General features: G+C 38.3%; 1 protein-coding gene across 3 annotated transcripts in view; it reads left to right on the top strand.

Moving 5' to 3' along the window:
• Positions 1–13,143, top strand: part of MELK (maternal embryonic leucine zipper kinase) — a 143,259-nt gene that overhangs the window by 64,784 nt on the left and 65,332 nt on the right. For all 3 annotated transcript variants that reach the window (XM_004457268.5, XM_004457270.5, XM_004457269.5), the window contains one exon: positions 12,809–12,877. In XM_004457268.5, the coding sequence (XP_004457325.1) occupies positions 12,809–12,877 (69 nt within the window). The remainder of the gene's footprint in view (positions 1–12,808; positions 12,878–13,143) is intronic.

The following is a 13,143-nucleotide window of genomic DNA, read 5'->3' on the forward strand; positions in this document are numbered from 1 at the left end:
AACCTGTGAGTGGACATCCAGGAGCATCATGATCATTTGTCAGTGTAAGCAGGTGGAAGGGTCCTTGTCCCCAGTCTGGTTTCTACTCTCTAAGGATCCTTGACAAAAACAAGCTAGAAAGATTGAGAGAATGGGAAAATGGGCAGTTTTTCAAGAAAGGTCGTAAGTCAGGTTATCCAGAATTTGAATCATGAGAGACCTAAAAAAGCTGAGATAGGAGAAGCAGCTGGGTTAGGGCCAGGCACACAGCAACTGTGACGCACTGATTAATGTCAGAGAGTTGGCTAAGCATCTAAAAACACTACTTTCTTAGGGGTGGGCCTGGAGCACAGGCTGCATTTAGCCACATATTGGGGGTTCAGCTGGCTCTGGGTGAGGGACAGTGAGGAGAAACAAATTAGAGGCTTATCACTAATTCAGAAGTAAACTTTGTCAGTTTCTAACACTGGCAGGTGTTAACTTCCACTGTCAAGGTGTAAATAAGAGTAGACTCAGTAATATAGAGTACTTTAGATAAAGGAGGGATGAAATTTTGTTATAAATTAGAGAAGTTGTAAAGTTTCTTAAAAAATGATTCATGAAAGAGTTCCCATATATATCACCCTATTTTTAACACCTTGTATTAGTGTGGTACATTTGTTGCAATTAATGAAAGAACATTTTAATAATTGTATTATAAAATACAATTATTTTTATAATTATAAAAATATTATAAAATATATAATTATAAAAATTAGAAAAATAATTGTATTTTATAATACACTGTGTTTTATGATTAGGCACTTTTTTTCCTTTCTTTTTTCCACTTTCTATTCTAGTAACGTATACAAAATAACATTTTCCTTTCTAACCCACATGCAAATACACAATTCAGTGCTGTTAATTGGGCTCACAATGTTTGCTTCCATCACCCCAAAGAGGAACTCTGTACAATTTAAGTATTAACTCCCTATTCTCTACCCTCACCTCTGCCACTGGTAACCTGTATTCTAATATCTAACTCTTAGTTTACTTATTCTAATTATTTCATGTCAGTGAGTTCATGCAATATTTGTCCTTTTGTGTCTAATTTATTTTACTCAACATGATATCTTCAGGGAAGTAGGGTGAAGTGTTCTATATATATGTTTGTTAGGTCTCGTTGATTTAGAGTAGCAATCAAGTCTTGTACTTTCTTTTTGATCTTCTCAGTGGATGTTCTATCCATTATTGAGAGTGTTGTATTAAAGTCTCCTGCTATTAATTAAGAACCGTCAATTTCTCCCTTCAAATCTGTATTTGCTTCTGTATTTTGGGGCTCTGCTGTTCAATGCCTGTATATTTATAATTGCTAAATCTTCCTGTTGAATTGCTCTCCTTATCAGTATGTAATAACCATCTTTGTCCCTCATAACTGTTTTTTTCTTTTCTTTTTTTTTAAAAAGATTTATTTATTTATTTAATTTCCCCCCCTCCCCTGGTTGTCTGTTCTCGGTGTCTATTTGCTGCGTCTTGTTTCTTTGTCCGCTTCTGTTGTCATCAGCGGCACGGGAAGTGTGGGCGGCGCCATTCCTGGGCAGGCTGCTCTTTCTTTTCACGCTGGGCGGCTCTCCTCACGGGCGCACTCCTTGCGCGTGGGGCTCCCCCACGCGGGGGACGCCCTTGCGTGGCACGGCACTCCTTGCGCGCATCAGCACTGCGCATGGCCAGCTCCACACGGGTCAAGGAGGCCCGGGGTTTGAACCGCGGACCTCCCATATGGTAGACGGACGCCCTAACCACTGGGCCAAAGTCCGTTTCCTGCTCATAACTGTTTTGACGTAAAGTCTATTTTATCTGATATTTGTATATCCACCCCAGCTCCAGTTCTCTTTTGGAATGTACTTGCATGGTATCTTTTCTTTTTTTTCCTTCCTTTTACTTTCAACCCGTTTTGTATCTTTAAATTTGAGTCTCTTGCAGACAGCATATAGTTGGGTCATACTTTTTTTATCCATCCTGTCAATTTCTGCCTTTTGATTGGAGACTTTAATCCATTTACATTTAAAATCACTACTGAAAATACAGACTTTCTTCTGCCATTTTGATAATTAGCCTCGTAAGTCTTATACCTTTTTTGTCTCTTCTATTAATGCCTACTTTTATATTTGATTTTTTTTGTGTGTGTTGTATTGTATTGAGTGCCTTCTCACTTCCATCTGGATATATTTTCCATCTGTTTTCTTTGTTGTTACCATGGGGTTAAAATTTAACATCCTAAATATAAAAATCATATTTTGTTTGATGCCAGCTTAACTTCAATAGCATACACATATTTTACCTGCTCCCCCCCACCATTTTTTTGTACTCGTTACCATTTACATCTTTATACATTGTATGTCCACAGTTTTATTGTTAGTTTTTATACACTTGGGTTTTAATACCTGCAGGAAGAAATAGAATTACATACCAAACAATATATTACAATAATACTGGCATTTATAATTACCCAAATGGTTACCTTTACCAATCTTTATTCTCTTATTCAGCTTTGATGCACTGTCCAATATCCTTTCTTTTTGTGTAAAGAGCTCCCTTTAGCATTGCCTATGAGGCAGGTTTAGTGGTAATGAACTCCTTCAACTTTTGTTTATCTGTGAATGTCTTAATCTCTCCCTCATTTTTGAAAAAAAGTCTTGCCAGATACAAAAAATTCTTAATTGGCAATTGTTTTCTTTTAGTACTTTATGTATTTCATCCTACTGCCTCCTTGCCTCCTTGGTTTCTGATGAGAAATTGGCATTTAATCTAACTGGGACTCCTTTGTACATGACATGTTGCTTTTCGTTAGCAGCTTTTAGAATGCTCTCCTTGTCCTTTGCATTCAACAGTTTGACCACTATGAGTCTGGATTTATTTCTCTTAAGTTTATCCTATTACGTGTTTGATGGGCTTCTTGGGTATGCATATTCATGTATTTTACCAAGTTTGAGAAGTTCTCTGTCATTATTTCTTTGAATATTCCTTTTGCTCCTTTCTTTCTTTCTTTCTTTCTCCCTCTGGTACTCTCATAATGTATACATTGGTGTGCTTGATGGTGTCCTACAGGTATTATAGGCTATTTTAGCTTTTTCTAATTCTTTTTTCTTTCTGCTCTTCAGTCTGACTCATTTGTTTGTCTTGTCTTCAAGTTCACGGGTTCTTTCTTCTGTCAGGTCCAGTCTGCTATTGAAACCTTACTTGGGATTTTTTATTTCAGTTGTTGAGACTTCAACTCCAGTACTTTTCTCTTTATTGAGAGTCTCATTGTTCCTTCATATTCCTCCCCCCCGCGCCAATATCCTTTAGTTCCTTCACCGTATTTTCCTTTTCCTTGAGCATATTGAAGATGATTTTTAGAAATGTGTTTGTCTGGAATGTCTGCCGTCTGGTCTTTGCTGATGCTTTCTGGATTTTTATCCTCTTCCATTAGATGGGACATTATTTCCTGTTTCTTTGCTTATAATCTTTTGTTGCACATTGTACATTTTAATATTTTAAAAAGTAAGATTTAGTCCCTGAGCTGTTTCTTGAGTTTCTATACAGCTAGTGATCTGACAGAGATTTTCTTGAGTGCCAGGAGGTAACAAAACCAAACAAACAAATGCAAAAAAACATCAGCCCAAACCAAACTCACTAATGGCCTTAGAGGGATTCCACTGTTACAGGAATTTGGATGCTTCTGCTATTCCCTAGGCAATAGACCTTCTCCCTTTCTGGGCCTTGGTGGAACTTAAAGCAGGTAAGCCTTTACTCCAGGCTGCTCTACTCAATTGTTTCTTAACACCACTTTCTGTGCCTCAAGTAGCTTTTGCTGGGAGGGTGGGGCAGGGACTGGGAAATACCATCTGGCTCCAGCTGCCCAAGGGAGGTTGAAGGAGGGGCCAGCAAGGGTCCCATGAGCTTCTCCTATTACTCTTTGAAGCTCTTTCAGTATTTGCCTAGTAAATGTAGTCCTTTAACTGTTTTCTGTAGTTTTGAGGAAAGGGTAGTATCTTTAAGTCTCTTCTGCCACTTTTGCCCAAGGCTGTTTGAAACCGTAACTACCCCTCAGAATTGTGCCCCTAGAGAACAGAAGTAGCTGATCAAAAGCAGGGATCAGCAATTGGAGCACACACTCTTGGATCTTGGAGGAACTCGATTTTCATATCCCATCCTGGCACCAGCAAGCTGCACCAGGGGCTGGGGTTGAGTACCAAGTACTTCACTGCTACTTGCCTCTAGGCTGGGGTATGGGCAACGTAGCCGCTGCTGAGAGAATGAAATTCACTGGTATTTAAGACAATTTACCAGCTTTTTCCTCCTGGTCTTGCCTAGATATTACAGTGTTGTTATTCTAGACTCTGGAATTTCAAATAGTTGATTCAGACAGTTCCTGCCAGTTTAATTGTTCTGGTAAAGGGACTGATTCCTGGGGTTCCTTTTTACCATCTTCCCACAACCAGCCAGGAATAAAACATTTAATGATAATTAAATGTCAATTGTAAAATGAAAGTTCTTGCCCTTCTAGATATCTAGGAAACACTGTAGGTCAGCCTGTTTGCGCTTATCCGTGAGTCAGAAGTACTTTGTTTTGACAGCATATTTTTTCTTTTTAAATTTATTGGTTGCTCGTGCTTCTTTATGGCTTTGATTACTTCATTAACTTAATAAAAATTCAGCCCTCCACTCTGTGTGACACGTGTCTATCTGTTGCTCCCCTCACCATTTAAGCTGGACTAATTTCTGTAAAAATAATGTCCTGATATTTCATAAGATCAGAGTAGTGAACCCAAATGCTGGTGCTAGTTGATGGCTTCTCTACCTCCCCAGCTCCACCCTTCTAGTCTCATTCAGTTACTGTTGCCTTTTTTTGGTGCTTTTCTTAGACATAAGAAAAGCTATATTCTAGTCAAGGATCTTGGTTTAGGGATTTTGTTTGCTTTCATTAGTTTGGGTGATACTCTGTAGTCTCTGGAGGTTGCCATTAAGACTATGGTCCTTAGTTCCCAAAGCACCCAAATGACAAAGCTATGATGAATATTATTATTCTTTACTTTCTTTTTTTCAGATTATTTGTTTAGAATAAATTGCTAATTTTCTAAGTTCGCCAGTTTAATAGACAAATAAATTAAACAATAAGCTACCACCTGTTGTCTATTAAACTGGCGAACTTAGAAAAAACAAAACATTAGCCAGTGTTAGTAAGAGTGCAGGGACAAAAGTGTTCACATACACAACTAGTGAGTATAAACCTTTATGAAAAATAATTTGGAAATATGTATGAAAAACACTTGAAAATTGCATATCCTTGATCCAACAGTTATATTTCTAGCAATTTATTCTAAACAAATAATCTAAGAAAAGCACCAAAAAAAAGCAACAGTAACTGAATGAGACTAGAAGGATGGAGCTGGGGAGGTAGAGAAGCCATCAACTAGCACCAGCATTTGGGTTCACTACTCTGATCTGTTTCCTTGTTGTGTCTCTTCATTGGGTGATCTTGTGACCCACTCACTGTCCCACTTGTCTTCTTTAGGAGGCACTGGGAACCAAACTTGGGACCTCCTATGTGGGAGGCAGGCACCCAAATCCTTGAGCCACATCTGCTTCCCTTAATTTTTTTTTATTCCTTTCCGCCTTGCGGCTTGCTTGCTGTCTTCTCTCTGTGTCTGTTTGCTGCACGTTCTATGTTTTTTGCTTGTCTCCCTTTGTTGTGTCATCTTGCTGCTCCAGCTCTCTGTGGTGCACGGGCCAGCTTGCCTTCACAAGGAGGCCTGGGACTGATTGAGCCACAGCCGCTTCCTGTCCCTTAATTTTTTAAAAAAAAGATTTATTTATTTATTTATTTCTCTTCCCTTCTCTCCCCGACCCCGGTTGTCTGTTCTCTGTGTCTATTTGCTGCCTTGTCTTTGTCCGCTTCTGTTGTTGTCAGTGGCACAGGAATCTGTGTTTCTTTTTGTTGTGTCATCTTGTTGTGTCAGCTCTCCGTGTGTCGGCACCATTTCTGGGCAGGCTGCACTTTCTTTCCTGCTGGGCGGCTCTCATTACGGGGCGCACTCCTTGCGCGTGGGGCTCCCCTACGCGGGGGACACCCCTGCGTGGCACGGCACTCCTTGCGTGCATCAGCACTGCACATGGGCCTGCTCCACATGGGTCAAGGAGGCCCGGGGTTTGAACCACAGACCTCACATGTGGTAGATGGACGCCCTAAGTTCGCCGCCCTCCCTTAATTTTATATTGCTAGAGAAGATGAATGTATTTTCATGTTTATTGGCCATTTAAAAGATCTTTTTGGGGGAATTGCCTGTGAATATTCTTTGCTCATTTTCTTTTCAAAGGTACGGCGTTTGGCCCCATTTCTTCATTTATTCAACCAATACTAATTGAGCACCTTTTATGTGCTAGGGCCAGCAGTATTCTGAGTGCTGGGGATAAAGCAGGGAACAAAATAGACAAAGTCCCTGTGGTTAAGAAGCTTATATTCTAATGTGGTGAGACAGAAAATAAGTAAACAAATAAATATATAATGTGACAACTAGTAGTAAGGACTGTAAAGAAAGGTAGATGTGAAGGGGAGCTATAGAACGATTGTGGGAACAGAGGTGGCTTAAGCCATTGATGCCTCCTGCCCACATGGGAAGTCAGGTTTGGTTCCTGGTGCCTCCTAAAAAATAGATGAGTACGCAACGAGCAGACAGCAAGTGCAAACAATGTGGTGGGAGGAGGAGAAATAAATGAATAAAATCTTTATTAAAAAAACAAGAATGATTGTGGGGGATTTCGATTTATAAAGATGGTCAGAAGACGCTTCACTATTAAGTGGATTTGGAGAAAGTCTTGTTGGTAGAGAGTACAACAAGTACAAAGGCCCTAAGTCAGGTCTGTGATTGACACGTGACTATAGTTTTGTGAGTGGGGGAGAATTAAGAGGTTGCATTTGAGAGGTATTAAAAAGTGACATGAAAGTAGAGATACAGACAATGCAGGTCCTCAAAGCTGGCATAGTAAGGAGTTTGGAATTCATTGTGAATGAGTTCAAAAGCTGTTGGAGTGTTGAATAGTGGAGTTTCATGACTCAATGTTGTTTTGCATTTTGCTTTTTTAAAAATTAGAGCATTGTATATTTACCAAAGAATCATGCAGAAAGTACAGAGTTCCCATATACTGCCCCCCACATTTTCCCTTATTATTAATATTTTGTGTTAGTGTGGTACCTTTGTTACAATTGATGGACCAGCATAATCCTCAGTATTATAATTGTATTATTAACTGTTGTCCATAGTTTACATTAAGCTTCACTCTTTGTATTATATAGTTCTATGTTTTTTAGTTTTTATTGTGATAACATACATGCAACGTAAAATTTCCCATTTTAAGCACTTTCAAATACAGTTCATTGATATTAATTACATTTACAGTGTTGTATAACCATCGCTACCATCCATTACCAAAACTTTTCCATTACCCCAAATAGAAACTCTGTACTAATTAAGCATTTAATGCCCCATTTCCTACCCCCACCCCTGCCGCTGGTAACCTGTATTCTAATTTCTGACTCTGACTTTGCTTATTTTAATTTATTTCATTTAAGTGAGATTATATACTATTTGTCCTTTTGGGTTTGGCTTATTTCACTCAACATGGTGCCTTCAGGGTACAGTTTTATTCTAGAATGTGACCCAATGTTTAAAAACATGATCCATGGTGGTAAGTGGAGAATAGACTGTAGGGAACAGTCATGGTGTCCGAGCTTGGGTGGGAGTTGGTAGTGGTGAAGGTAGTGACAATTGATTCTGGATATATTTTGAACATAGAGCCAATAGAGTTTGTTGATGGATTAGATGTGGGGTGTGAGAGAAAGTGGAGTTAAAGATGGCTCCAAGTTTTTGGCCTGAGCAACTGATAGAATGCATTTACCATTTGCTGAGATGAGCAGGAATATGGGAAGAATAAGTTTGGTGGTGGTGGTGGTAGCTAAATCTAATGCTTTGTGAGAGTTTTATGTGATTAAGCATATTATTCTTTTGTCATTTAGGTGGAAAAGATTTTTCCCAGTTTGTTGTTAATTAACTTTGTTAGTGGTGTTTTCTGTACAGAAAGTTCAAATTTTTATTTTGTCAACTATCAGTCTTTATAATTTTTGGTTTTGCTATCATGGCTAGAATGGCCCATGTTTCTAAAAATAATTGCCAAAGCTTTGTTTAAGTATTTTAATTTTTAAAAATTGCACTTAACTCTTTAATCTGGTGAAATTAACTTAGTATGTTTTGACATAGGTATTAATCTAAATTTTTCTCAAATAATTTACCTATTCTAGGATTATTAAACAACATAATCTCTACTATGAGAAATTATTGTATCATTTCTTCTGAATTGGGGAAGAGGGGGAATGTGGCTGGCTGTATATAAAGAGATGCCCTATCATGTATTAGTATTCAACAAGCCCTTGTCTTGGTTGATTACTTGGCAACCATAGCTTCTGAGTACATTAGGTTATAAACATCTGCCTCTTTAGTCTCTAACACTCGTTAACAAAGTTCTTGGGTTTAGTAAGTCCTGCTTTAGAAAGTGACTTTTATCAGTTCCCTTCAATGACTGCATTCTGATTATGGGTGATATGTGACCTGCTTTTTTAAAAAAATTAATATGTATAAGATTTATTACAGGAATTGTCTAACACAACCATAGGGATCAGCAAAACCCAAATTGCATAGGGCTGGCCTCAATCTGGAAACTCTAAGGTAAAGTTGAATTCCCTCAGAGAAGCTGGCTGGCTGAAGTGGAAGCAGAAATTCTTCTTTCTTACTTATGAAATCCTCATATTAAGACCTCCAGCTGATTGAATGAGGAGTCCTGAGGGCAATAGCCTTTGTTGATTGTAGATGCAATCAGCCATAGATGCAATCAACTGTAGATTAAATTCCATTTATGAAATACTCTCACAGTAACAGTAAAGCCACGGCTTGCTTGACCAAACAAGTAGACACCATAACTTAGTCAGGTTGACACATGGATTTTAATCATCATGGAAGATTTGCTGTCTGTTTTTCTCAACAGAGCCTAAGATACCAGTAGGTTCATTCTAAGTAATAAATATTTTAAAATAATTTAATTTTTAAAAAAGAACTGATGTTAATGATTTGAAATTCAAAAGCTATAGACGTATGTACAAGTGAAAAGTTCCCAGCCTTACCATGTTTCCAAACACCAGCCAGTTTCTCTCTTTATTAGTAGAAGATATTATTCATTTTTTTAAAATAAAATTTTATTGAATTATATCATTTATAATGAACATACATAAATAATAAATGTAAAATTTGTGAATTTACAAAACAAACATGCAGATTATCATACAAGGGTCCCAAACATCTCCCCACGACTAGTACCTATAAGCTATGAAAGAGCATCTTCAAATAGTATTACTAATTATAGCTCATATCTTACATTTGGTGTACTTTTCCCCCACCCCACCCAATTATGAATGTCCTATATTAGTATTATATATTTGTTATCATTCAGGAGAAAATGTTCTCATTTTTGTCTTGTTAACCATAGTCCACCATTCACCACTGGATTCCCTATGTTATACAGTCCCATGCTTTGTACAATCCATCCAAAGTGTATACTCAATGGCTCTCATCTTCATCATAGTTATGCTGTCTTCACCTTAGTAATTTTTTAAAGTTTTTTATTATTCCAAGGGGAAAAATTCCATACCCTCTTATGCCCCCTGTTGTTAATCCTTAATATTGAAAAATAATCTTGTCATTGTTACAAAAATATTGCAGTATTACTGTTAACCATCATCCATATATTACATTAGTTGTAATTTTCCCATGTATCCCCATATTCTTAGCACTTTGTGAAAGAAGAGCATTCTTATATTTATACTATTAACCACAATCTTCATCCACCCCCGAAATCACTGTTATACATACCCTAGATTATTCTCTAGTGTCCTTTCAATTGACATTTCTTCCACATACTACCTCTTTCAGCCGTAATCACATATATAAATCAGCAGTGTTAGTTATACTCACTATGTGTTACTCTCAACTCTATTCATTTCCACACATATATAGCTACATATATTAAGCATCATCTCCCATTCTCAACCCACTTTCTATTTCCTAGTAACCTGTACTCTAGAGTTTGCCTCCATGAGTTTACTCATCATATTTAGTTCATGTTAGTGAGACCATACATTATTTGTCCTTTTGTGTCTGGCTTATTTTGAAAACTCAACATATATCTCCTAGGTTCATCCATGTTGTCATATGCATCCTGATTTCATTTATTCTTACAGCTGAATAGTATTCCATTGTGTGTATATACCACATTTTGTTTATTCATTCATCTGTTGATGGACATTTCGGCTATTTCCATATTTTAGCAATTGTGAGTAATGCTGCTATAAATATTGGTGTACAAATGTCAGTTTGCATCCTTGTTTTCAGTTCTTCTGAATATATTACTCATAATGGGTGCATTAGTCAGCCAAAGGGGTGCTGATGCTAAATACCAGAAATTGCTTGTTTTTTATAAAGTGTATTTATTTGGGGTAGGAGCTTAAAGATACCATGCCATAGAGCATAAATTACTTCCCTCACCAAAGTCTATTTTCACTTGTTGGTGCAAGATGGCTGCTGACATCTGTGAGGGTTCAGGCTTCCTGGATTCCTCCTGTCCAGGGTCTTGCTTCTCTTTGCTCTGTGAGCTTACTTTCCAGGGCTCCAGCTTAAGACTTCAGCATCAAACTCCAACATCAGAAAACCCTTAACTCTGTCCTTTACCATGCCTTTTATCTGAGTCCCCACCCTTGAGCAGAGGTTTACATAATTACGTAATCAGTTAAACCTATGAATCCAATATAATCTAATATGCCTAGAGGAAAAGATCAGTTTACCAACATAATCCATATTTCTTTTTGGAATTCATCAATAATATCAAACTGCTACAGTGGGATTGCTGGATCATATGGCAGCTTCTTGAAGTACAGCCAAACTGTCTTTCACAGAGGCTATACCATTCTTCATTCCCACCAACAGTGAAAGAGTGTTCCTGTTTCTCCATATCCTTTCCAGCACTTACAGTTTTTTAAAAAATAACGGTCATTCTGTAAGGTGTGAAATGGTGTCTGATTGTATTTTTTTTTCAAGATTTATTATTATTATTTTTAAATTTATTTCTCTCCCCGTTTCCCCCTCCAGTTGTCTGCTCTCTGTGTCCATTTGCTGTGTGTTCTTCCATGACTGCTTCTATCCTTATCAGTGGAATCTGTGTCTCGTTTTGTTGCATCATCTTGCTGTGTCAGCTCTCCGTGTGCGTGGCGCCATTCCTGGGCAGGCTGCACTTTTCTTTTGCACTGGGTGGCTCTCCTTACGGGGCGCACTCCTTGCGCATGGGGCTCCCCTACGCAGGGGACACCCCTGCATGGCAGGGTACTCTTTGCGCGCATCAGCGCTGCACATGGGCCAGCTCCACAGGAGGCCTGGGGTTTGAACCGTGGAACTCCCATGTGGTAGGTGGATGCCTATTCATTGGGCCAACTCTCCTTCCCTCATTGTATTTTTAATCTACATTTCCTTCATAGCTAGTTATGTTCTGCATTTTTTTCATGTGCTTTTTGGCCATTTGTATTTCCTATTTGGCAGAATGTCTAATTGTCTTTTGCCCATTTTTAAATTGGATTGCTTGTCTTTTTATTTTTGAGTTGTATGACCTCTTTATTATGTGATTTGTTCCCCCCCCCCGCCCCACCCCGAGATGGCTCCCTCATCTGTCTGCTCATTGTCACTGCTTGTTGTGTCAGCTTGTCTTCTTTTGGAGGCTTTGGGAACTGAACCCGTGACCTCCCATGTGGGAGATGGGTACCCAACTCTTTGAGCCACATCTGCTCCCCTATGACTTGTTTTTTAATTTTAATCTATTTAATTTAATTTATTTCTTTCACCTTCCTCCCCTTGTCTGCTCTCTCTGTCCATTCACTGTGTGTTCTTCTGTGTCTGCTTGCATTACCTGGCGGCACTGGGAAACTGCGTCTCTCTATTTTTGTGTCATCTTGCTGTGTCAGCTTTCCATGTGTGTGGTGCCACTCCTGGGTGGGCTGTGCTTTTTTCATGCGGGGCGGCTCTCCTTGCGGGGTGCATACCTTGTGCGTGGGACACCCCAACGTGGGGCACCCCTGCATGGCACAGCACTCCTTGAGTGCCTCAGTACTGCGTGTGGGCCAGCCTACCACATGGATCAGGAGACCCTGGGGATCGAACCCTGGACACTCCATATGGTAGGCGGACACTCTTATCAGTTGAGCCACATCTGTTTCCCTGTGACCTGTTTTTAATCATAGTTTATATCCTACTAAATATGCTTTTCTGCTATATCATTTTGCCAACTGATAATTGCTCTGAGATTATAAACTAAAATTTGCTTCTGTAATACAAAAATTGACTACAGTGTACACTTGATATATATTTGTGCATACCATGGATTTCATGCACTGTAACAGTTATGTTTTCCACTCTTAAATTTTCTGTGTTCCAGACCTTCTCTCATATGTAGGTAATTTAGAGGTCCATTTCTTGCTTTAAAGAACAAAACCCAGTGAAATAAATATCGTTGTCATTGTCACAATGATATTTAATTCACTGGGTTTTGTTCTTTAAGGCAAGAAATGAATTTCTTATGTTATTAATAATGTTTATCAAATCTTATAGTGGAGTAAAATCTTCAAGCTTGGAAGTAAACCTCCAGGATATTGTTACCTTAGAAGTTTGTGTCAAGGCTGAATGAACCTAAATCTGATAAATGTTTTCTTTGTTCTTTGTAGAAAGGGAAATATGAGGTTCCTCAGTGGCTTTCTCCCAGTAGTAGTCTGCTTCTCCAACAAATGTTACAGGTAAAATTTTAAATTAATTTAAAAATAATTTTAATTAATTTTTAAATAACAGCTATGGCAACTGTTTTGATCCAACTTAAATTTTTTTTATTGTGGTAACACATATATAACACAAAATTAGCAATTCTAAACCACTTTCCTGTATTCAATTCAGTGATAGTAATCACATTTACAATATTTTGCTGCCATCAATACTATCCATTACCAAAAATTTTCATCACCCTTAACAGAAACTCTTTACCTATTAAGCAATAACTCTCTATTCT

Source organism: Dasypus novemcinctus, chromosome 8, assembly GCF_030445035.2.
Source record: "Dasypus novemcinctus isolate mDasNov1 chromosome 8, mDasNov1.1.hap2, whole genome shotgun sequence".
Classification (NCBI taxonomy): domain Eukaryota; kingdom Metazoa; phylum Chordata; class Mammalia; order Cingulata; family Dasypodidae; genus Dasypus; species Dasypus novemcinctus.